This window comes from Tyto alba, unplaced genomic scaffold (genome assembly GCF_018691265.1).
Source record: "Tyto alba isolate M040663 unplaced genomic scaffold, T.alba_DEE_v4.0 Super-Scaffold_3, whole genome shotgun sequence".
NCBI lineage: Eukaryota > Metazoa > Chordata > Aves > Strigiformes > Tytonidae > Tyto > Tyto alba.
Window position 1 is genome coordinate 9,447,225 of NW_024881304.1, and position 24,440 is coordinate 9,471,664.

Below are 24,440 nucleotides of genomic sequence, written 5' to 3' on the forward strand. Positions count from 1 at the left end.
GCTGAGCACTGGGTTTTGTTCTCAGGGTACTTGTTTACCATAGCAGCATTCACTGCCTGCTTCTGGTAATATCAGTGGACTGGCTGATCTCTGAAAAGATTGTTCAGGTGCTGGAAATATGAGGTAGGAGCCTTGCCCCATCACTTACTGATGCACAAGGTGCGGCGTTGCTTTTCTCTCAGGCTACAGTTTGGTTGGTGTCAGTCCTGCCAGTTCCTCTGCTTAGTGTTTAGGCCCCTGGTGAAAGGGTGCCAGGACTTGGAATGAGAAGGGATGCTTAAGGCATGTGACTGCTGGGAGCTTGGAAATAAAACTGTATAGTCTTGTGTGCTTGTCCTGAGTGCCAGCCCTCCTGCCTGGGTGCTGCAGCTGCATGTGGCTTGCATGTCAACATGGGCTCATGGAGCAGCTTGTGCTGGTTCCAGTGTGTGTATTTGGCAGGGTGTATCTGTGGGTGCACAGATGGGTCTGGGAGGCAGTTAGGATTAGTGGAACTAATTCTCTTCAAATCTTTCACTGTTTAACAGCAAAAAATGATTGCTCTGACTATCATTGCAGTACACTGAGATATCATTTTTGGATAGAAATCAAGAGGTGAGGAGTATGTCTAACCCTGTTGCTAATCCCCTGCTCCTCAGACTCTCACCTCACTAGGGAATCCCCTGCCTCTGAACAGCAGAGCCAGGACCCTGGCCTATTTTCCATCTTTCAGGGTTCCAGGACCCCTGTATTGGTATCGTACTTCCCATGCATTCCTTTCCCAGATCTCTGCTGGCTGGAGCCTGGCAGCTCTGCTCTGGTGCCTGCTTGGCCAAGGGCAGAGTCAGGAGCTGCAACAGGAGAGGGGGTGCGTGGCTGGCTGCCTCTAGCACTCCGTGCTCCCCACTGCAGGAGGAGAAGGGCTCAGTGCTGTGCAGGTAGATGGGGTGGCAGAGGGACAGCAGAGTGAGTGCTGCAGAGCAGGCTGGTGCGTGGCAGCGCACGAGCTTGGGACCGCAGGCGCTGCAGGTACCACATGCTTCCAGGTGTGGTGCCGAGCTGGAGCATGCAGCTCTAACCCTGCTAGTCCTGCTGGGTTTGCTGCTTGCCTGGGTGTATAAGCAGCTGCTGGGGGCCATCTCATTTCCATTCTGCACTGATAACAAGTACCTGCAGTGTGCTTGCGGCATGTGTGCAAGGCATTGATACACCTTCCTTTCTGGGCCTCCCCGTGGCAGGGAACGGAGGGTCAATTTAATGTATAAGAGGAGGCCCAGGATGGGATGGTGGCAGCCCATGGCACATTGGAGGCTGGTAGCAGCAGATTTCTTGCTATCTCCTTCCTGCCAGCACCTCCCCAGCAAGATAAGAGGCTGCATGGAGCCTCGGGTTCATCCCTGAACCACTCTTCTCTCTCCCTTTGCTCAGATTTTCTTTTTCTGCTTCAATTTTCTGAAGCACATCACCTCTGAGGAGTTCTCTGCTGTGAAGTCACAGAGGTAAGGAGCCTGTGCCTGCTGCTGCATGGGCTGCAGAGCCAGGGAGCTTGTTATTGCTGTTTCTTTGGGGAGATGGAAGCCCTGGTGTCCTGGCCCAGTTTTCTTTAATTTATTCTGCACTCTGAAGGCTGCAAAATGGGGCCAAGGCTTGTGAGGTGCCATGTTGTGCTCTGAAAAACGGTCCGTGCTGAAATGTGCTCTTTGCTTAATGACTGTCCATGGCTGCTTTAGCACGGATGAACCCAGAGATGTGTGCTCTGGCTCAAGCAGGCTGCACAGCAAGCTCTGTCAGGCGCTGCTGGGGGGAGCGGGGTGGCTGGGTTTTAACAGACCACTAAACATTAACCCCTTCCTATTTCAGGAAGGGCAGAAAGAAACAAAACCCACCCTGGATGCTCTGAATAAGTACATGTCTGCCTGCAGCCTGTTGCCTCCCTCACAAAGAACAGGGTGTGCGGGCTGGGACTGTTAGGAGAGTCAGATACTGCACACCGGCCCCAACCCCTCCTCTCTGCCCCTTCACAGCTAACTCCCCTCTGCTCTGATCCGCTGTGTGCTACAGAGGTCTGGCTATGGCCAGCCTCCACGCAGCCCTGAAGTGTGGCTGAGGTAACTCTGTCTTTCCTTCCCCAGAAGGAAGAGTTTGCCACCTGGCCTCACCCTGGAAGAGATCTGCATGCTCAGTGAGTGCTGCTGCCGAGCATCAGCACCCCTGGGTGCTGGTAATGGTTGATCCCTTGGGGGCTTGGGTTCCCAGCATCAAGGTGACTACAAATGGGTATGCTTCCCTTGGAGCCTTGCAAGAACGTGGCCCCAGGGCACGTGGGAAGTGTATTGTTTAAAGGGAGGAAAAATGAGCAATACTGAGCTGTTCTGCAGGTAGCTCTGTTTTCTTTTCTCTAGAGCAGAGAGACCGAGGCAGTACCACAAGCCTGAGCAGCGACTTCTCCCTGGGGATGGAAAGTTCCCCTGGAGCAGCTGGGAGCTTCACCTATGAAGCAGTGGAGCTGATGCCAGCAGGAGCGCAGGCTCAAGCAGCATGGTGAGGAGATAACCACTCAGTGGGCTGCAGAACAAAAGGGGCAGGCTCTGAGGACAGTAGAAAAGATATTTCTGAAGTCCCTCGCCCTCCAGGTCTGCTCTCTGTGGCATGGGTTCCTTACAGAGGAGGAAGGGATTTGGCTGTCAGAGGCTTTGCTGCAACTTGGGCTACAGAACTTCTACACCAAAAATTGGACACCACCCCGTGTTAAAGACTGTCAGGCTTCTGTGGGGATGCTCTCCAAGTTTGTCCCCTGATGAGAGTAAAGCAGCTTTGTTTCGTTTTTACCGGTTTCACTGTTAAACTTCATCCAGAAAGGATTTTACTACTTTTAAAAGATGATTTCAAACTACCAGAAAAATGACATTTGGCAGCAGCCTCCCCAGGGAAAAGTGGAGACAGTTTAGCTGCCCTAAAATGAAGCTTAACCAGTTTATGGAAAAGATTATACAGGGGAGTGGGTGGGCTGGGTGGCCAAGAAGCCCCTGTAAACTTTAGCCCCTCTAACAGCACGAGGTGTGTGAGCTGAAAGCAGGTTGCTGCGTGCAGCACTGCTTAGAGATACTTTTGGGGGAGAACATGAAATTCTCAGTGGTCCCTATTGATAGAGGATCACGTAGGACTCGCCGGGGGATGCAGGTGGCTGGCTGGAAGTGGGGACTGGGGAAGGGGTCTGGTGACTCTGCCACTGGAGCGGGTGTTGTGCATGCTTGTGGAGTTTCTGGTGCCGTGTGGGGATTTCAGAACCTTGCTGTAGGGTTGCCCCTCTCAGTTTAATTTTTCTCTCCTCTCCCTCAGCACATGTGAAAGTGCTATTTCATATTGCAATTATTTTAAATTAAATCTGGGTTGTGCTGGAGGCAGTTGGAAGTCCTCTGGGACTGAGCCTGCAGCCATGCTAGTGGCAGCAGCCTTTCTAAAGCACATCGTGATTCAATTTATAAAATGCTGAAGAGGGGAACAGAGAATCTTCCTGCAAAATCACAACGTGGAAATGGGGAGTCCCAAACTGTGTTTGCCAAGTGAGCAGCACAGAGTCCTCTAACACACAGAGCCTACCTATACACAGCAAAGTGACTGCAGCAAGTAGAGAACAACTTTCCACTTGCCTGGCTGCAGAGTAGTAAACTGGAAGCACTGACATTGTTCTGAGTGCTCAAGACCTACAGACTAGATCCTGCAGCACAAAACCTACGCATGATTTTCACAAGATGTGAAGTGGCCAGAGCATGCTGGAAGAGGTCTGCTGCACTTGTGTACATCAGGGCTTGATCTTGACTCTGGTTTGCTTTCATTCCTGTTGGGGACATCAGGCTGTGTTGGGGCTAGCTGCTGCTGCCATGGGGATGGTTTGGGCCTGTGCTGTGGGCATGAGCTTGGGGATGGGAAGCTTGTGAGCCTTGCCGCGAGTGCTGCGTGAGGAGACTGGTCATGGATGTCTTGCTGCAGGCTGTTGAGGCTGTGTAGTCTGGAGAACAGGGAGGGCTTGCTACAAGCTGGGTGAGCTGGGCTGTGCACAGCATGAGTGGGGAGGGGATATGCTTCATTGTGTTGTCCTGAAAACAGGTGGCCTCGAGGTCTCCTTGCAGGGAGATGCATTTGGGGTTTAGCTGTACAAGCCTGTTTCTGTAGGCTGTGCTTGGGAGATATTGGCAGCTGTGATAGCATGGGATGAATAATGCTTGAGAGAGGCTGCGGTGTGATGTTTGAGGGTGGACACGCTTCAAGGAATGAAGAGAGGGTGTTGTGCTTTCCACTGTACAATGAGCCTGTCTTTGGCTGCACTTGCTGACAGTGCTCAAGGTCTCAGTCAAAGCTGAGATGCCCCTCCAGATTCCAGAAAGAACAGCATCTTCTCTCCTTGAGTTGGTTTGCTTTAGACTTTTCCTTTTCACTTGTGTACATAGGGAGGTCTTTATCCGATTCACTGTGGTTTGGGAAGGGGAAAAATTCTTGGCAGTCTTGCAGGAAAAAAAAAAAAGATGAGGTAAGAAAGAAAATCCTCTGAACGTGGAGCAGCAGTGACGTGAATTAGTCCCAGATACATGTGCCTGTTTGGCATGTAGCTGGATGGTACTGTGAGCTAAGGCCTGATGCAGCAAGGGACGGTGAATTGCACCTGAACGCGCTGACTCGAAAAGCCAGAGCTGTTCTAGGCTGTCAGCGCAGACAGGGAGAGGACTGAAATACATCTACATCTGGAGTGACTGTCAGCTCTGAGCACATGGGCAGAAGTGTGGTCAGTGGTGCCTGAAGAGAATCACTAAAGGGGAAAACAACACTGATGGTTTGTCCCTGTCACCCTCATCAGTGCTCATGAACGCCCACCTGGGCTGAGCTCCTTGCCTGATACACTCTGTAGAGTTAGAGCAGATTGAAATGGTCTTTCCCTGCTGGGAGGCCCCTTGCTTGAGGCATTTTTACAGCTAGACTAAACAAAGCCATCCATGTATGTGTGTGGGCTGATGCATTCTCCTGTCTCTGATTTCCAGGTCATGTGGATGGTGATCTGTAAAAGAATGGGCTAAGATGGGTTGAGCTCAGTGTACCCCCATCACTGAGTGGTTACCCATGACTCATGGTTCCTTGGGAGAGAGGAGGGCAGGTTCAATGGAAACAAGAGCTTGTAGCTGCTGGGGTAAAATCCAGCCTGTTGTGGAAAGGCTTCCTAGCTGGAGTGTGTGGGAAAGCCGACTTTCTCACCCAAGTCCTCTATCCCCCAGGAGGAAGAGCTGTGCATCATCACCACAAGCTGTGCTCTGGAGCAGGGCACAGCAGTCTGAAGACAGGCTGCCTTCCGCAGGGATGGTTGAAGTCAAGTCCTCCAGTTCCTCCTCATCAACCCATTCTGATAACTTCCTGAGGATTGGAAGCAGCCCACTGGAAGTGCCCAGATCCAGGTGAGGTGGGACAGAGGAGAGCATTTCTCAGCAAAATGAGTGTCTGGTAAAGGGACTGCAGGGCTGCACTTGTGTGGCTCTGGGAACCCTGGATCACACGTGTTTGTATCTACAAATGAGCCTCAGGAGACCTGTTCCTCTCTAGCCTGGCATTGTGTGAAATGCTGGCCATTAAACACAGAAACTCCTGCCTCGGCCCATTTGGAGGAGTGAGGAACTGTGCCAATAACAGCTCGGTGCCTGTTCTGCCTGTCCTCATTGCATGCCTCAACTCCATGAGCTCTGGCATCTCTGCATCCTGCATGCTTGGAGCTCATATCACTTTCTCTGTCAAATGCATCCACGGAGGTTTGAAATGGCTGTGTTGTGTGGGGGAGGAAGCCTTTCAAACCAAGCAGACCTCACTCTGCATCTGTCTTGTCTCCCTTTCCACCTGCTGACCTTCCTGACACTGCAGGGTGGAAAAAACTCTGGGTGCTGGTGGCAAGCAGAGGTGGAATCTGCTGGGAGCAAGCCGCAAGCGCTGTGCCAGCACAAAGGATTTTGCCTGGAAGGCTGTGTGTTCCTGCTGGGCAACCAGGGAATGGGGACCCTGGACCTGAGCCTAATCTCATGCCGTAACAAAGGATATTCTGGCACCCTTCTGGAGTCTGATTCTGCAGTAGGGCAAAGTCGAGCAGCGAGCTAGGCTAGGGAAGAAAGAACAGAGCCTGTGGAGCAAACACCATGTGTTTAGGCCGACAGGGGATAAAGAGGCTCTTAGATAAGAGGTTGCTGTTAACAGCATCAAATGCTTGTGTAGTCTCTGCAGGTTTTCCAATGAGCCTTTTTCTAGTGATTTCCTTCAGAAACAGCCACCAGCCAAATTTTAGTACTCTCTCATCACATGGAAAATAAAATGACAAACAAGTAAAGCATTGAAAATGTGTAAGACTGATTTACCAAGTTTCTTGATTCCAGAGAAAAATCACTGTCTCACAGTTTTCGTGAATGATGCTGACTGTTCTCCCCAGGGAAAGAGATCAATAGGATGGTTTTGAGTTGTTGCTGGAGTCCACCTCTACATTCTCTGTAAGATGAAACAAATCTCCCAGAAGAGAATACAATACTGGAGAAAAAACAGCTTGTCTTGGGAGCTGCTTTTGTTCATGACAGTAGTGCCACAATTCCTGTATGTGGTCTCGTGCCATGCCCAAGACCTGACAGGCTGTCCAGCGCTGGGCAGGTCGTGAGCTTGCAGCAATGCTGTGGGAGAAGTGGTTGATGATGCTTCAGCTGGACTCTGCAAGAGCAAAGAGGAGAAACAGAGTAGGCAGAAGAGCAGCACAGGAAGGGGCTGAGCACACGGTCCCTGTGATTAGTGTCCCAGGAGCTCAGAGCTGGTAAAGCCAGCAATTCTCTTTCCTCTGGCTGTGTCTGGATGAGGTGTCTATAAGCTTTTGGATGATTAGAGCCCATTGGTGTCAGGTGCTCAGAACCTGCACCCCTAGGACTTGAAGCAGCAGGCAGGCATGGTGGGGAAGCTTGTTACTTCCAGGCCAGAGTCCTTGGAGGGGTGGCTTTTCCCCATGCCAAATAAATATTAATGAAAAGGAGTTGCAGTATTCTGTCACTGTAAGAGGTAAACGTTCTGTAAATTCCACTATAAACATTTTTCTGACCTTTATGATAGCTTCTAGCATGGCACAAAGCCTTTATAACCCTTCAACACAGCAAGGTTGCCTGAGTCCACTCCCGATCTTTGTTAACTTTTGTGAACAAGGCAGTATGAAAGACTGGGCTAGAAAAAAGTACATGGTGGGGGAATAGGATTAAAAGGGGAGCAAACCCCTTGCACGCCCTGGAACCAAGGGGACTGGAAAAGGGAATCAGTTGTGAAGCCCAAGTGGTGAAATCAGCTGCACGCAAAGATGGTGAGACCTGTACACCTGTATGCTCTCCACCTCTGGCGTCACCTAGGTTTGCACTGCTCCTCTCACTGTGCAGGCTGGAGGAAATAAGCTGAGAGACCTTGCAGGGAGTGGGTGGAATTGTCAAGGCAACGGTTGAACTGAGCTTCTCTTTCAAACCAAGTCTTCTGGCACATCTGTTCTCCTTTGCCTCCTAGTCCATTGCCAGGGCAGTGAGACTGGGCCCTGCCTGCTTTCCCTGGGGTAACGCTGCTAACAGCTCTGCTAGCTGAGGACTTGGGCAGTGCATTGCCTTGTCAGATGCTGACATGGCAGGCACTTTTTGGGGCCTGAACATGATATGTTTTCTTCAGAGAGAGCAATAAGGTCATTCCACTTGGCTTTGGTCTCCCTGCTTGGACTATATTAGTCTGAATTTGTATGATGAGCTCCATGCAGGTAATGGGTATCACAGTACCTTCAGCCACCATTTTCCATCCTGAAGGAAAGGATGAGTTCCATTTTGGGTGGGGGAGGAGTGTATCTGTGATGGAAGGAAGAGGTAAATTTTGTCCCTTTACCCCGTGAAAAAGGGTGAGACTAGGATGGAAAGGCTGGAGCACAGATACTGATCGGGATGCCAAAAATACTTTTTATCTCTACAGTGCTGCTGGCAGGTTAATACCCAAGGCTCTTAAGATGGAGAAACTACTGTACTTGACTTCCTAATCCTCTGGTTGTGTGGCCATAGCAACAAAACACTTAACCACTGCAGCAGCAGTTGAGGAAAAATGGTTTCTTGTAACATGCCGGCAGGCACCCTTCAGGTAAACAGCCCACCCAGTCTGGGTGCTGGCAGGCAGGGGAGCTCCGGAGGGAATGGGAAGGCAGGCTGGCAGAGAGGGGTGAGCAGGGCCTGGGAGGGGAACTGGGGTGTCCTAAAGGAAAGAGTCACAAAGGCGGAGTCAGCCGGCAGGAGCCGAGCCCTTGTGCTGGCTGGGCCATGTCAGCAGTGTGCTGCTGCCATAGCCTCACCAGCCCACCTCCCGAGTCCTGCCCTGATCCAGAGGTCCTGGGGACCCGTAAATCCTGGGGTGGTTCTTGTTAGGCAAAGCAGCACGAAAGCAAATTCCTAGCAGCCTTTCTAGCTTATCCCAACACGATGGTAAGATCTCATCTGCTGAAGGCAAACACGCATGGAGATGCTGCATGGATTATTTGCTGAGTAGGGCAGAGTGCGTCTTGTCCTACAGAGAGCTCTGAGTGTGGCAGATAGAATGGAACTCCCTGTGTGTGAGTGGGTAGCGGCTTGCAAACCGTGTTCTGTGTTTGCATTTGACACTAATAGTCTAAGCATCCCATGACACTGCAGAAAAACCCCGTATCTGTGTCAGGGATTTAGCGTGTGTGCACATAGCACTAATGTGGATTAGCAGCTGGATAATCTTTGGTTGAATGTGCTTTTGCTAAGTCAATTAAACAGAACCCAAAGTACTGTGATCTGAAGAGTGAAGATCTGCGGGAGTTAAGTCACGGAGGATCTGCTTTGGGCAACAGCCACAGAGAACTCCCTTAGTTCAGGGGCTGCAAACAGTTCAGCTGTGGGTCTTGAGGGGGTGCAGTGAGTGCAGAGGGGGGCAGAGAATCTGCTGTCCCTTGGCTTTAGGTGTTTTGTTGACAACAGTAAGACTGCATGTGCGCTGTGTGTCTCGCTCCTTACAGCCACCTGGCTTGGAAGCTGTATCTGCGATGTGACAACTTGGGATAGTGACCGCAGCAGGACAGGAATTGTTTACGGGAATGTTTTCTGGAATTATTGCACAACTATGCCACAGAATGGGCTTGCCAGCTGGCACCTGACTGCACAGCAATCAAAAATGGTTGTGCTCACAGAGGACTGGCTGCTCAGGCTGTTATGGCACTAACACAGCCTGTAGATAGCTGCCTGGGATTCAGCCAGGGCTCTCAGCACAGCTCGCTGCCAAGTACTCCTTGCCAACATTTCCCACGCAAAGGTGGGAAGGGCTGCCCTGTACTCCAGGTTGCCACAGTCTGCCTGTGCGTACAGTACCTACTTAACACCTCGATTTGAGGCACTGAGCATATGCTGGCAAGTGAGCTGCTTCCCAAATAGTCCTAGGTGTGTAGAAATATGGCAGGTGAGCGGGGGCAGCACAGGGCAGGATGAGAGCCTAGCTGTTGGCACTTGGCACTTGTCTCAGTTATGTATTAAGAAATGGAAGGATCCCTGACTGTTACTCTGCCTCCGGTATTGGCTCTCTTCTGGTAAGCAAGTGTCCGTGTGCTCTGAAATACTCTTATCTTGTGCAGCATGTTGCATGGGAAGCACTGACCTAATTAAAAGGAACAGTTCCAGGCTAGAAGTTGCCAGTTATGGCCTGCTAGAGGTCCTTCCTTGTGTGAAGGAACAGCTTGCAGCTCATCTCTGTTTTGCTCATCTAATTTTGTTAATCTTGCACTTTTGAGGGAGTTTCTTCCCACTCGTGGACCTGAAGAGGTGGGTGTGTGAAGCTCACTTTCATTCTCTTTCTGTCTGCCATTAGATGTCTGTGGCAGAGACAGTGACTTGAAGACTTGCTCTATCTCATCTCCCCTAACCATGTCAGCTTTGCTGTAGCTGTCCAGCTGCTTTCCAAGACCCTCCACACTGCCCTCGCAGCTAGCCAGCCTCTGGCGTGGCTGTAGTGTGTTGCAAACCTGTTGTTCTTACAGGCTTGGGGACTGGTCCTGGTGTTCCAGCAGCCCCAACTTGCTCTGGGGGCCTCATTGAAGCACTTTTTGGGCCTCTGCAGCAAGACTTTACAAGGAGCCTTTAAGGGTAGAAGTAACAGGAAGACTTTCACCTCTAGCATTGACTGGATTGCAGTGGGATACGGTCACCCTAGAGATCTGGTCTTGGTCTCAAGCCAAGCTCAGCATTTAAGAAGCTCTGCTGCCCTTGCAGTGCAAGCCCAAGATTTGCCAAGCCTTGCCTTCCCCGCCTGTCTCACCCAGCCTTGGCCTCTGCTGTCTGTTGAGGCTGTTCAAGATGCTTGTTGGCTGTGACGCTGCCTCAGGAGCCTCTCTTGAGAAGGCTTTGGGGATAGAGGGAAAAGTCTGCTGTGATATCTTAACTCTGCTGGCTAGGATCAGATCTCTAAGCCAGGAGAGAGAGAGATGACCTGGACTTATTTGCAGAGTCAATCAGTTTATCCAATTAATCGACAACTGTTTATTCTGCTGCCTGGAGGTGAGACGCAGAATTGGCTGCCTTGTACTGCTAGACTCTTGTGCTATTAGGTTAGATGTAACTTGACCAACTTTGCAGAGCTGCTTGGCAAGGTCAGGGACCTGAGGAAGAGTTAGAGAGCCACTGAGAGTCAGTCCTGTGGGAGGTACATGACACTTTTATCAGCCTGTCCAAGAAAGGATTCAAGGGGTGAATTGATCAGCCTCCAAGAGGTGGTGTAAGATCAGTCTAATCTTAGCTGACAACCATGGAAGGTGACCAGCAGATGGAAGCTGAGGCCATACACTCAAAGCAGGAAAAAATTTTCTCTGCACCTTCTTTAGCACAGACTCCACTGACCAGTGTGGCTGATAGTACTGGGCAGAAGGACATTTTTACTGTCCCTGGGGGCCTGGATCATGTCTTTATTCCTTCGCTTGCCATGTGGGCACAGTCTCCTAGGCAGGCTCCTGATACTTAATCTCCCTTTGCAAGAACTGCACAGCTCTGCTCAGTTCACTTTCACTTGGAGATCCTGTCGTAGCCCAAGCCCTCCCCTGCCATCCAGACTTGCCATCTTCAAAACCTTTGTTTCTGCCTGGCCCCAAACCTATCCTCTGTTCAGCAACTCATTACTTTTCTGACAGAATCATGGCCATGTCTACTTTCAGCCCAGGCCCATTGCCTCTTTACTCAAATTAGCTCAAATTCTTGTCACTGCATGCAACCCTCCTGTTTTTCCTGCCTGGCTGTGCTGTACTCTGAGGGAGATGACATCCTCCTCTTCCCTCTGTGCTGCAGCAGTGTTCCTCCATGCTTCTCCCTGGCTTCCTGCACTGTTCCCACTGCGCTTCCAGCATGGCACCATGCTCTGGGCCCAAATACTCTGCCTGCTCTCCATCAGGCTGACTTCCTCGGCTTTATCTTCCAAAGGCAGGGAGAAGGGCAGATGTCACTGAACAGCTGCTCCCTTTCCCTTCTGAATTCCTTGCATCCCAGGGAAGGTTATCCCTGTCTGATTTCCAGAAAGTCTTTCTTAAGAGTACATGCTGCAGTTTGGCTTTCAATTAAGTGCCCTGGTTCTTACTGCAGCCTTACGTGCTCTAGGAAAAGCACCTTTTTGCAAGAAGGGGTTCTCCCAGTACTCTGAACCTCACTCCTCAGCTCATCGAGCAGCCAAAGGACAAGATCTGTGCAAGGCAAGGTGAAGTTCTGCTCTTCCTATTTTCTGCTGCGACACTCTTCCAGAGCCTGAACTTCCAGTGGTGTTAGCCCCAAACTGCAGCTGCTGGAGTGTCAGCACTGTGATGGGAAGCTGATGTGCAAGGAGCTGAGTGACTTCCCCATCTCTGCTTGTGCAGCCAGTTCAGGACCGCATTTCAGACTTCTCAAACTTGTCCGTATTGATCAGACTAGTTAAATGGCAGGCTTGAAATTAGATTGAGATTGCAAGTAGGCTTCCTGCTGTGCATCTCCCCCCACCCTTGCATTCCAGTCTAGCTGAGGTCCTTCTTGCTGTGGGAGATCCTGTCTTTCTAGCTGTTCTCCTGGTCTCTTGGGGAGCAGCTGCAGTGCGCCACTGCTATTCTTAGCTGTGAAGACAGCATGCAAGTACCTGGCCCAGCAGAGCTGGAGCTGGTGCACTGCTATCTGCCCGGCAGATCTCAGATAAATTATCCAGAAGATCTTGGTACTGTGTAATTGAGTAACTCTGCCACAGGCTGTGTTTCCAGCTATGTACACTCTGCTGTGCATCGGGGCACAGTAATTGCTTGCTCCTGGGAAGCCAAGAGCTCTGGGTTCGTCTCAATTGATTGTGCTCTCTTGTTTGAGATTTTGGAGGGACTCCTCAGATTCACTTAGCGGATTTCATGCTTCCTCCTTTCCTGATGGGAGGTTGCATACATCCAACAATTATCCTCCCTTGGCTATTTTTCCTGTCCTAAAGATGTTGTGCCGCCTGCTTTCTGGTGCAGTCCATTCTAACACAGGAATGAAAAGATCTTCAGATGCTGGGAGACGTGTATGCCCTGGGGACATCTTGAGCAGTGACTGACTGTTCAGATCTGGTGTTAATGCCTCCGGAGTGATCTGCTTTCTAATGGCTGTCAGACCAAGGATCCCTAAGTCTTTCTCAGCACTAACCAAGTCACAACCTTGATTCTCCGCGAGGCCTTGCTGCTGCCCTGGGATGTGCTGACAGCTACAACAAGCAACAGGGGGATGCCCCTTGTATGGCGCGGCGTCTGCGTCTGTGAGGGATTCAGGGCAGGACGTGCTGTTGCATCTCGCTAACGGGTTTCACAGTTCTGCATGGCCATCTGCTGCTTGCTGGCTTTATCCTGTCCGGCTCCCGGTGCGCTCCTGCTGCTTTGTCAGCCCCAGCCAGCTCTGCTCTCCCCTTGCTTTCAAAGGAAAGGCTTGGCCTGGGGCCCAGCCGGAGCTGCATGTTGCACCCTGGTCCCCGAGTGTCAAAGCTGCTGGCACAGGCGCTGCTGGCGGCCAGCCCGGCGGGCCCCTGGCACCAGCGTTAGTGAAAGGCGTGTGGCTGAATGACCTGACTGATCGCGCCGTCTCCCTCTCTCTCTGCCCCAGATCGGCGGACCATTCTCTGCCCGGATCTTCCGTTTCCACAGACTTTGGCAGCTGGCAGATGGTGACAGGGTGTGGCAGTATTCGGGAGCAGGCAATACTGAGCGCAGACGCCTCTCTCCCTTGCAGCTTCCCGGATGAGTTCCCTAGCACTTGCCTGTAAGTGTCTCAAACACAGGATCTCTCCTTGGGTCTCTCGGCTGGCTGTGAGCGCTGGAACTTTATCGCCCTGGCACTTCTGAAGAATACTGGGAGCCCATAACAAACTGTCCCGTCTTCTCTGCCTTGATGCTTTCCATCCGCAAATTCAGTCACTGACCACTCTGCTTATGCTGAACTCAGAAAGAAAATAGTATTTTCTTTGACTAGTGATGGGGGGGGGGGGGGGGCACTTTGCTTTCTGTAGATGGAAGAGGCTTTTCTCTTCCCTGAAGGCACTGAATTTGTGCATAATTGAGTGCATTTGAGGATGCATGCTTGTCAGGACAGGGTTGGTAACCCAGATTTTCTTGCTTTTGGATCTTGCTCAGCTCCATCTCCCCACTGGGGTCAGATCCTTGCTGCAGTAAGAGAGGGGCTTTCCTTTTGTAACCCCGATTTTGTCTGACCACACGCAGCAGGTGCTCTCTCTGGCCTGTGCAGAGCATCAGAGGCCCCGCATCCTGCCGCATCCTTCCATGTAAAATGGCTGGGAGGCAAACATTCCTCCCCAAATAGAAAGCCACCTCTGTGGAAGCTTGAAAGACAGGAGATGCGATTTAATTGCTCTTAGAGGAGAACCTCGGCTTGCGCCTTCAGGCTGCAAACTCTCAATCAATAAACTGAAACAGCAGATCAGGGGCTGCTGCTAGCTAGCTGTGCTAGAGTTGTGCTGCCAAACACTTGCGGGCCCTGACTGAGATCCGACTGCGTGCTCTGGAGGCAGAGGGCAAGCAACATGAAAACCAGTGTCTCCTGTGAGACCGGCTAGCTGCCCCAGCTCGCCTTCTCATGGGACTGTGTGCTGTGCCGCTGAGCAGAGCAGCTGCCCCCTAGTTACGGTGAAGCTGCAAGACCTGTGAATTGGCAGACCAAAAAAAGTCACAAGAGATGTCGGACATGGCTTGGCTGGGATTTACTCCCCTCCTTTCATGAGGACACGCTGAGCTGTTCCTGCAGTTGTTTGGGGATGGGTGAGGGAGCAAAAGGGACTGAAGAATGGGCATCTGAATTCGTGACTGCTTTACTGTGCCCTGAACCTGGCTGTGCTTGGTGGCTGCTGATCACCCGCGAGTCGTTGCTGCCCTTGGAGTTGGATCTAACATCAGAATAGGGAATTCAGTAGAGAGATGTGAATTGAAGTTGAGCTCTGAATCTGCCTGGGCTGAGACCATGGGCTCATGTGGTTTGGAGTCCAGCTGCTTGGGACAGCTGGGTTTGGAGGAAGGGGAACAGCGGTTGTGCTTCTCCCTTGGGTGTGCAGCAGGTGCTGCGAGTGCTCTGCCCTCTTCAGCTCTTCACTGGGGCTGTGGGGTGCTCAGGGGCTGGGGACCCCTTGACTGCGGGTGCTGTGACCAGGAGCTGTGTGGAAGGGATGAAGAGTTCTCAAGGATGTTGTGCTGAATGTAACCCAGGGCTTCCACTCTCTCTCTGCTATGCATTGGCTGTTTGCTCAGGAGCCTATTGTGGGTTTTTCCCAGTTTTTTGCAGCCCAGCACAGTATGAGTTTTTGGAAAATTAAATTCCATTTAAGTTCCCACTTTACATCTCAGCTGGCAGCAGCTCGATGAAGGTACGCTCTTCACAGCCTACTTCCTTGTGCTTGTGTGGGGCTTGTCAGGGCTTACTTAGAGCTTGGGCTTTGACAGCCTCCTCTCATCCTGCACCCCAAGCTGCAGACGAGAGGACAAGCTTAGGAAGTGGAGCAGGGCAGAGTGGATTTGGCAGGGAAGTGCAACCCACCTCCCTGGTTGAACCGCTCGGAGCAAAGTGGTGCAGCTGGTCTGCAGGGCTTGGTGTCAGGCAGGGGCTGGCCGCTTGACCCCGTGCTTTGGAGCATCTTACTCCATGAAAGAAACATCTAAATACAAAATTTGCCCTGAGAAGAGGTGCGAGATCCAGAAGATGCAGGACCTAACTGCTGCACGCCCTCGCTTACCTCTGCATGTGACACGTAAGATCACTGTACTCGGGTGCAAGTAAGTCCTGCTTTCATGTAGCTTATTTTTAATGCTAGCAGGTTTGCGAGTTCCACGTCCTAATTAGGTTGCCAAAAAGCATCTTTTTAATGTGTTTAGGTATGTTGCCTTTTTCCTTTGCCCTCTGGCTTCTCTTTATTATCAGACACTGTAAACAGCGGCCCGATTGGCTGCCTCGGCATCGCTTGCTGTTTATAGGCCTCCCACCATATCCTCTTGCTGCTGTTTCCGGACCGAAGCTGTTGGCTGTGGGTGGTTAACACTTCCATTCAAATGAGCTGTGCCAATTTATAGCCAGCCCAGGCGCTGGAGAGATTAAAGAGAATTTTTTATGGGGAAGGTTTGCGCTGTGCCCTTGGAGTGACCTTTGAGGAATGTCTTATTCTCTCTGGGAACCACCGGCACGTCGCAGAGGCGCTGCAGCAAGGACCGTCTGAGGCCAGAGCTCTTGGAAGAGCTGCCACTGAACCCTCATCTTCCTTTCCCCTGCTCCCTCGGCTGAAATATCGCCTGCCCTCTGCTTTCTTCCCCGGCCCTAACCAGCTGCGTGGATCAGCTGGAGAGGAAAGCGGGTCCCGGGGGAAGCCGTGCCCTACTCTGTGGGCAGCCCTCCTGCTTGCAGAGAGCAGCCGTGCCAGGGAGCAGAAGTAAAATGCTGCTCAGCTCTTCTCTTTCTATGGCTGGAGTGCTCCTGGGGGCTTTTGTCACCTTGTCTGCCCCCTCTCCTTCCCCACAGCTGTCTGTGCTGGCACATGCGTGAGAGGCTGGGGCGGGTGGAAGTGAGGGACAGTCACAGATAGGTTGGAAGCGACTGTCTGGGCACGGCACATGTGGACAGGCTCCAGAGGGAAGGGCTGTGTGAGGAGAGGAGGGAGCTGGCACAGGGGCTGACAGCAGCCGGCACCCCCTTGGCGAAAGCAGCACTTTCTGTATGAACCACGGCCTCGTCAGCACCGGGGCGTGGGGAGAAACAGGGTGGGGGGGATGAAGGAGGAGACCAAGGGGAGAGCAGGAGGCTGAGGCTGCGAGAGGTTCCAGGAGAGAGTGTTGCTTTGGGCAAGGAGCTGCTGGAGCTGGAGCCTTTTGGAGCTGGTGCTGCCTCAGCCACTGGGACCAGTGGCCGGAGCCCCAGCCCTGCTGCCACCGTCCTGCCCCACATCAGGAGCGAGAGCTGGGATGGGGAGAGGGATGGCTGTAGGTGCTGACCTCCCTCTTCTGTCTCCTAGGGTGGTGTCGGCAAGCGACCGCGAGTCCCGGCTGGAAGAAGTGCGTTCCGCCTTTCTGGCCAGCTACAGCCGGACCATCGGCCTGAAGGCTGTGCCCCCCAGCCCCTCGGGGGCCATCGGCGGCCTCCTCGAGCAGTTCGTGCGGGGCGTGGGACTGAGAGGCAGCAGCACACTCTGAACGTGGCCTTCCCGGACCGCTGGCGGGAGAACCGAGGCTGCCGGGTCCCCCTGGCCAGATCCTCGGGACCCCCCTTCCCCGTGTGGGCGCCCACCGCCTGCTGCCGCCCGCCCCTGCCTGGGGCCGGGGGAGCTCCGACAAATCTCTGCAGTAAAGACACCCCGAGCTGTGGCCTCTGCTGCCTCCTGCCTGGGCTGCGGGCGGGGAGGGGGAGGGCAACGGGGCTGAGCCGGGGGGCGGCGGGGGCGGGGGCGGGGGGAGAGCCGGTGGTGCCGCTTGTTATAAATAACCCGGCCCACGCTCCGGGAGCGGCGGCACTGAAATAGCACCGAGCCGGGACCGGGAGGGAGCCCCGGGCGGGGCGGGAGTCGGGGCTGAGCAACCACCACACCGGAGTGGGGGGGGGGGGAAGCCGGTGGTGAGTCCGCAGCCCCGGACGGCGGGTCCCGGTGGGGTCGGGAGGGACGAGCCCCCCCGCCGCTCCCCGGGGCCGAGCCGTGGCGGGTCGGGGCAGTCCCCGGTGCTGAGCCCACCCCCCCGGTGCCCGGGGCGGCGCTGGGGCCGCCGTGCCCGTGCCTGTGCCGTGCCCGCCCCCGGGCGCGCCCGCCTCGGCGGCGCGGGAGGAGGCGGCGCGGAGCAGCGGCGGCGCCCGGGCGGGGATGGCGTCTCCGGGAGCGCTGGAGCCGGCGGCCGGCACCGTGCCGGGCACCAAGGTGGAGCTCACCGTGTCCTGCCGGTGAGCCGGGAGCGGGGCGGGGGAGGCGGCGGTGGGGGGGGGGTGCGAAACGCTGCGGGGTGTCCCGCAGAGCATCCCGCTGCCCGCCGGTCAGCTCCGCGGCGGCGCGGGGTGGGCTGCGGGTTTCCCCTCGCTCCCCCGGGTGCTGCTGCTCGGTGTCGCGGTGTGTGTTCCAACGCCCCTCGGCCCGGCTGCCCCCCGTGGGGAGCGGTCCCGTCCGCTCCGTGGGGTCCCCGTGGGATGCTGGCACCGGGCACGGCTCGGCGGCGCGGCTGCTTGGAGGGACCCGCTGCTCTTACCCAGGGCTGGGGCGCGGGACAGCCCCACTCGAGGCGATGCTGGCGGGGCGTGGGGTGGCGGTGCTGGCTGCAGGCAGGCTGCCCGGCTCTGCGAGCCCCGTGGGAGGCAGCAGGGCCAGGAGTGGGGTCAGTCTTGGCCCGTGGCGGGATGGGGGCTGCGAGGAGGTGCTGCTCGGTGCCTCTGGCTACCGGTGAGGTCCGCGGGGCAAGCAGTGGCTGCTGAGCCAATCTGTCGGTGGCTAAATATAGCCCGGCAGAGGCACCGCTGCCCTCGCTGCCCGCAGCTGGGGGGTCCTGCCCGCAGGCACCGGCACCAGCGACCTCCTGGGCAGCAGCATCCCCCATGCTGGGGGGTCAGGGCAGACTTGCAGCTGACACACACACACACACCCCACCCCGAGCCCTGCAAACTCCACTCTGGGCCAGGGACTGTCGTGCCCCCTCCCTGCCAGTCCCTCTGGGCAACGGGCAGTGAGGCTGCGTGGTCGTGGGGCCTGGCAGCTCCGGGCAGAGGTTGGGGTTCACTCCTGGAGACAGCACAGGGCAGGGGCTTCAGCTTTGCAGCCCCCCGAGGGCTCAGCCCCATCCAGCACTGCTGGGGAGCCCAAGGGGAAGGGGGGGGGGGGTCTCACCGCTACATGCTGGGGTCAGGGGAGCTGGCTGAGCTCCGCAGCCCCCGGCCATGCCCCAGCCCACCCTGTGTGGCCACCCCAGGGGTGCAGGAATGATCCCAGCAGAGCCGGTTGCAGCCCCTGGCACTTTCCGGTGTCACACCGTGCAAAGGCCAGCGAGCGGTGGCTCTGCCGGTGGCTGTGTTGGGGGTGCAGAGCTGGTCCCCAGCAGCTGCCCAGCCCCTGCTCTAAGTGTCTCCTTTCTTCTCACTTCTGTGCCCTGCCATTAGCTGCCATCCCACTGCCGGGGTGCGGCGGGCACTCAGTCGGTGCCGGCGGCACAGGGGAAGGTTTCATCCTCTAAATGGGTTCCCTGTCGTGTTCAATCATTGTCAGCGCTGCAGACGCTGCTCCCCACTCGCCCCGCTGTCCCGCCAAACCTTGCGGTGGGAGCCAATGTGTCACCCCCAGGGTGCCAGGGCGTTTTGTCCTGGGTGCCAGCACAGTCTTCTGGCACGGTGCCATCCCGTGATCGGGGAGAGGACATAGGGACACTGCAGGGCTGGGTGGGTGGCACCCAGGGTGGCTCACGCCTGGCTCCGTCCCCCCAGGAACCTGCTGGACATGGACACCTTCTCCAAGTCTGACCCAGGTGGGTGGTGGGGCTGGGAAGGGGGCACAGCATGGCACAGCACGGGCACAGCACGGCACAGCAGCCCAGATCGGCTCCTCTCTCCACAGTGGTGGTCCTCTTCGTGCAGGGCTCGGGGAGCAGCGAGTGGAAGGAGGTGAGCGCAGCCCCTTTCGCCGGGTTCCTGGGGAGGCTCCCAGCCCTGTGCCGGGGGTGCTGCCACCCCCAGTGCCCCCGCTCCTGGCTAATCCCCAGCTGGGTTAAACAGGCCCATATGGCCACCCATGTCCACACTAATGATCCCTCCAAGTCCTCACTAATGATCCGGCCCTGCCAGTAGCACTAATCCCCCACCAGGATTAGTGCCAGGGCAGCTGTGATGGGGAGAGGTCCCAGGGGGGCCCACGGGGGGCCCACCCTCACCCATCTCCCTGCAGTTCGGGCGCACCGAGGTGATCGACAACACCCTGAACCCCGACTTTGTCCGCAAGTTCGTCCTCGACTACTATTTCGAGGAGAAGCAAAACCTCCGCTTCGACGTGTGAGTAGGGTGGCCAGGGAAGGGCTTGGCCCTGCTCAGGGTGGAACAAAGCACTGAGTTGGTAATAAATAAGGATAATAAATAATGATAATAAATAAGGATACAGTGGCGAAAGGCCTGGATGGGTGGGGAAGCGGGGCTGTGTGCCGGGACACCCCCACGGGCACCAGCTCAGGGCTCTGCTCTCCCACCACCAGCTACAACGTGGACTCCAAGAGCTGCTCCATTTTAAAGCAGGTGAGCGCAGCCCGTGCGGGGGGAGCACGCGGTGACACCCCGGTGTGACGCCTCAGTGGGGCACCCCGAGGCTGTGCCCTGTGTGGGTGCTGTCAGGGGGGGGACAGGTGCCCCTTGGAGGGCTCTAACCCGCTCTCCATCTCTCCGTGCCCCGTGGGGACTGGCAGAAGGTAGGTGCCCACCACGTACCAGCCCCTGCTTTTCCCTGGGTACCTGGCCATCGTGGGGGTGCCTGGTGGGGCAGGGTGCAGGATGAGGCCAGGACACATCACGGGGGGGGCTTTACGGATGCAGTTTTATGGGTGCAGAGTGGGTGCAGAGTGGTCTGAGGGGTGCAGGATGGGTCCTGGGCTGGGGGGTGGCTCCTGGGGCACACGGTGAGTTCAGGACACTTGGGGTGGCCCCATGGCAAGGTGGTGGCAGGTCCCACGGGTGCGTCAGGAGGGCGAGGGGTTGGTATGAGGAGGGGGGGGGCTGTGTCAGGAGCCCTCAGGGTCTCACGGTGATGTGCTCGGGGTGCAGGACTTCCTGGGGCAGGCGTTCGTGGCGCTGGGGGAGGTGATCGGGTCCCAGCGGGGCCGCCTGGAGAGAGCCCTCACGTGAGTCACACCCCGTGGAGGGGCAAGGGGAGGGGGTCCCAACACCGTGTCCCCAGCCACCCACCCCATGGGACCCTTCCCTGCACATCCCCTGATGGGTGCACCGGCCCCATGCTGCTAAACACCAGCCATGGGGCACGAGCCCCGACCCCACCTCCTGCCCCTGTCCCACCCTCCTTGTCCCCAAGCTGACCCGGCACCTCTGGTCCCAGGGGGGTCCCAGGGAAGCGGTGTGGAACCATCCTGTTGCTGGCCGAGGAGCTGAGCAACTGTCGGGTGAGTGCTCGTGTCTCAGCAGCAGCGAGGCAAGAGCTCCACGGCCCCCCCCGGTGTGGGTGGGCGCTGGGGACAGGGGTGAGGAGGTGGCCAGCGGTGACAGTCCCCATCCCCAGGATATTGTCACGATGCAGCTGTGTGCCAACAAGCTGGACAAGAAGGACTTCTTTGGAAAATCCGACCCCTTCCTCGTCTTCTACCGCAGCAACGAGGATGGCACGTGAGCGCGGGGGCCCGGCGGGGCGGGCAGGGTGCCGGCATCCACCGTACGGCACACCCCGACCCTGCCCTGTTCCCGCAGCTTCACCATCTGCCATAAGACGGAGGTGGTGAAGAACACGCTCAACCCGGTGTGGCAGCCCTTCACCATCCCTGTGCGCGCCCTCTGCAACGGCGACTACGACCGGTACGGGGACGGGGACGGGGCAGCCGTGGGGCCAGAGCAGGGTATGAGCATCTCGTCGCAGGTTTGGCCTCGCAGTGGCAGCCAGCGCAGAATTGGGTCCTTATTGTTTTTTTGTTTTTTTTTTTTTTTTTTTCCTTCTTCTGCAACCCAAATTACATAAAGGCATCCCCCTCCTTTCCAGGTCCCCCGCCGTGACCCAAATTTCCCGATTCCCTCCCGGCAGAGACTCAGGCCGGGCAGGCGGGGCGGCTCCGCTGGCAACTAGCGGGCAGGGTGTTCACTGTGGGGTGGGCTGCAGGGGCTGAGTGTCCCCAAACCAGGGGGGCCGGCGGGAGGGGCCACACCAGCCAGGCTGGCAGCTCACCCTCTGCCCACCTTCGTTTTCAGGACAGTGAAGATAGACGTGTACGACTGGGACAGGGATGGGAGGTGAGGCCGTGCCCGTGGGGTGGTGGGGGACACCGAGGTGCCACCGCTGCTTCCCGGGGTGCCCCTGACCAGGGTGCCTGGCCACGCCGAGCTCACACTCCTCCCACAGCCACGACTTCATTGGGGAGTTTGCCACCAGCTACCGGGAGCTCTCCCGGGCACAGAGCCAGTTTACAGTGTATGAGGTAGGGCAGGGAGAGCGGGGGGGCTGAGGGTCACCCCACACCGGGGCTGACCCACCCCTGCGCCCACAGGTACTGAACCCCAGGAAGAAATGCAAGAAGAAGAAATACGTAAACTCCGGCACCGTGAGTGGGCTAAGGCACTCCTGGGGCTCCGGCTTGGGGAGGAGACAGGTCTGACCCCCCCACTGTGCCTGTTGGGGGGGTGTGTCTGGATCTGACCCCCCCCATGCCCACAGGTGACGCTGCTCTCCTTCTCCGTGGAGTCCGAGTTCACCTTCGTTGACTACATCCGGGGCGGGTGAGTGGGGGGCCAGGTGCCCCCCAGCTCCTCGAGACCTCCCACGGGCAAGGGTCTCGGGGCGAGGATGGTGGTGACAGTGCAGGTTCAGCCCAGGGGTGACGAGGGGGCGGTGGGGCTGGGGAGGGGGTGCAGGACAGTGGCCCCGGGCTGTGGGGTGCTGGCTGGGGAATGGGGGGGCCCTAGGCAACGGGTCCCAGGGTGGGGAGGACATGCTGCGCTGTGGGGCTAGAAGACAGCATCCCTGCACCGTGGGGCCGGCAGCCTCCCTCGCTCTTCCCCCCACCCCCCTCCCCAAGGACGCAGCTGAATTTCACCGTCGCCATCGACTTCACGGCCTCCAACGGTGAGTGCAGCCGGTGCAGGGGGGGGTGTGTGTGTGTGGGGGGGTCCCCATCGCTGCAGCCACGGGGCAGGTGCCAACGGGTGCTGTGCCACAGGGATGCCATCGCAGCCCACCTCGCTGCACTACGCGAGCCCCTACCAGCTGAGCGCCTACGCCCTGGCGCTGAAGGCGGTGGGGGAGATCATCCAGGACTATGACAGCGACAAGCTCTTCCCCGCCTACGGCTTCGGTGCCAAACTCCCACCCGACGGCAAGATCTCCCACCAGTTCCCCCTGGTGCGCCCCTGGGGTTGGGAGGGGAACGCTGGGGTGGGGGGGTGTCCGCAACAGGTTGGCGGTGGGGGTGAAGCATCCTGCCCCAGCATCCTGTAGCTGGGGGGGACACACACACACCGGGAGCTGTGGTCCCCCTCCAAACACCCGTCCCTGTCCCCCAGAACAACAATGTGGACAATCCCAGCTGTGCTGGCATCGAGGGCGTGCTGGAGTCCTACCTCCAGAGTCTGCGCACCGTCCAGCTCTACGGTCCCACCAACTTCGCCCCTGTCATCAACCAGGTGGCTGGGTGAGCACCGGGGGACACTGTCCCCTTTGCTGTCCCCAAATGCCGCCGGTCCCACAGCAGGGCTGGCTGCTCAACACTGGTGGGGCTGCTGGAGGGACCCCATCCCTCGTCCCCGCAGAACGGCTGCCCAGGTGACCGATGGCTCGCAGTACCACGTCCTCCTCATCATCACCGACGGCGTCATCTCCGACATGCTGCAGACCAAAGAAGCCATCGTCACCGTGAGTGCACCCTCGTCGTCGTGAGTTCACCCCGCGCCGGGTGCCGCCCCGGCTGCCACCCTGCCTCTGCTCCACAGGCTTCTGCTTTGCCCATGTCCATCATCATCGTGGGAGTGGGTCCGGCTGAATTTGAGGGTGAGTTGGGGCTTGGGGACGCTGGAGAAAAGGGACGGAATCACTGTCCCTTCCTCTGGGATGCCAAAGGGCCACCCCACCGAGGCTCAGTGACACCGGCTGTCACCCCCCAGCCATGGAGGAGCTGGATGGTGACGAGGTACGGGTGTCTTCCCGGGGACGCTACGCCGAGAGGGACATCGTACAGGTAACGCCAACATCAAGCCCGGTCCCACCAGGGACAAGATGCTCAGCCCCTTGCTGACCCCCCCCCCCCCCCCGGCAGCCACAGGGTTGCTTCCAACCTGGTTTCAAACTTCTTTCCCTCAAAGTTTGTGCCGTTTCGGGATTACGTGGACGACTCGGGGAACCAGGTGCTGAGCATGGCCCGCCTGGCCAAGGACGTGCTGGCAGAGATCCCCGAGCAGCTGCTCTCCTACATGAAGACCCGCGACATCAAGCCTCGCCGGGCAGACCCCCAGTAGCTCCTCCGTGGGCCGTGGGGCCAGCTGGCGGGGCGAGGACACGTGTCACCTTTCTTCCGCCGCTGGTCAGGGTTTAGCCATGGAGATGTGTGTGTGTCCCCCCCTCCCCGAGGGCAATAATTTGGTGCGTGGGGCCGGGACCCTCTTCTGGCGGGTCCGTGGGGCTGGACGTTCCCAGCCGCCCCTCCTTTTGCCCGGCCAGCGGCAAAGCCCCGGCACAGCGGGGCTGGCGCGGCCCGAATGAGCCCTCAGCCGCGGCAGCGCGGGCAGGGCCGGCACCGGGGTACAGGCTCTTGGGGGCCCACGGTGTGTGTCCCCCCGCCCCGAGAGGGCAGCCTGGCTCCCTTCCCCGGGGAGGAGGCCAAGCCTGGGGCTGGGTGCATGCCGGGGGTCCCAGCCCCGCCAGCTCCTTGGGGCAGGGGCCCTCGCCCCGCTCCTGCCTGCACCCCGCTCCTGCCTGCACCTCGCCGCTCGGCCGAGCGCCCCGGTTCTCCGGCTCCGGTGCCCCGGTGCTGGCCGGCCTGCCCGCCCCACAGCCGGGGGGGGTGCCGGGGTGGGAGGGCGGGCGCGGTCTGTACCCCATTACCGACTGTAAATAAACCTCTCCATCCGAGCCTGCCGCCGTGCTGGGGGGCACTGAGGGCGGGGGGGGGGGGGGGACAGGGGCGGGGGGGGGGCCGGGGCGGGGCTCCCGAGCGGTGCCTGTGATTCGCGGCGGCAGATTCGCCACAGCCGCGGTGGGGGCGACCC

General features: G+C 57.2%; 2 protein-coding genes across 5 annotated transcripts in view; both read left to right on the top strand.

The window, feature by feature from the left end:
* MTMR14 (myotubularin related protein 14) overlaps positions 1-16,885 on the top strand; it is a 34,448-nt gene extending 17,563 nt beyond the window's left edge. For 2 of the 3 annotated variants that reach the window (XM_042799610.1, XM_032994921.2), the window contains exons 14-19: positions 1,408-1,478; positions 2,112-2,161; positions 2,382-2,520; positions 5,244-5,420; positions 13,134-13,289; positions 16,534-16,885. In XM_042799610.1, coding sequence (XP_042655544.1) covers positions 1,408-1,478; positions 2,112-2,161; positions 2,382-2,520; positions 5,244-5,420; positions 13,134-13,289; positions 16,534-16,711 — 771 coding nt within the window. In that variant the 3' untranslated portion in view covers positions 16,712-16,885. The remainder of the gene's footprint in view (positions 1-1,407; positions 1,479-2,111; positions 2,162-2,381; positions 2,521-5,243; positions 5,421-13,133; positions 13,290-16,533) is intronic. The other variant, XM_032994922.2, reaches the window with a different exon arrangement.
* A 421-nt stretch (positions 16,886-17,306) lies between these two features.
* Positions 17,307-24,298, top strand: CPNE9 (copine family member 9). 2 transcript variants are annotated; one of them, XM_042799521.1, is made up of 21 exons: positions 17,307-17,447; positions 18,969-19,009; positions 19,099-19,145; positions 19,426-19,529; positions 19,727-19,766; positions 19,934-19,936; positions 20,289-20,365; positions 20,578-20,641; positions 20,758-20,861; positions 20,943-21,047; positions 21,435-21,476; positions 21,586-21,661; positions 21,731-21,784; positions 21,898-21,959; positions 22,259-22,305; positions 22,400-22,581; positions 22,743-22,870; positions 22,989-23,091; positions 23,169-23,226; positions 23,340-23,413; positions 23,538-24,298. In XM_042799521.1, exons 1-21 carry the CDS (start codon positions 17,371-17,373, stop codon positions 23,688-23,690), a joined length of 1,641 nt encoding a protein of 546 aa, XP_042655455.1. In that variant the 5' UTR covers positions 17,307-17,370; the 3' UTR covers positions 23,691-24,298. The 2 variants fall into 2 exon arrangements, with proteins under 2 accessions (XP_042655455.1, XP_042655456.1); XM_042799522.1 differs by lacking the exon at positions 19,934-19,936.
* The last annotated feature ends 142 nt before the right edge of the window (positions 24,299-24,440 follow it).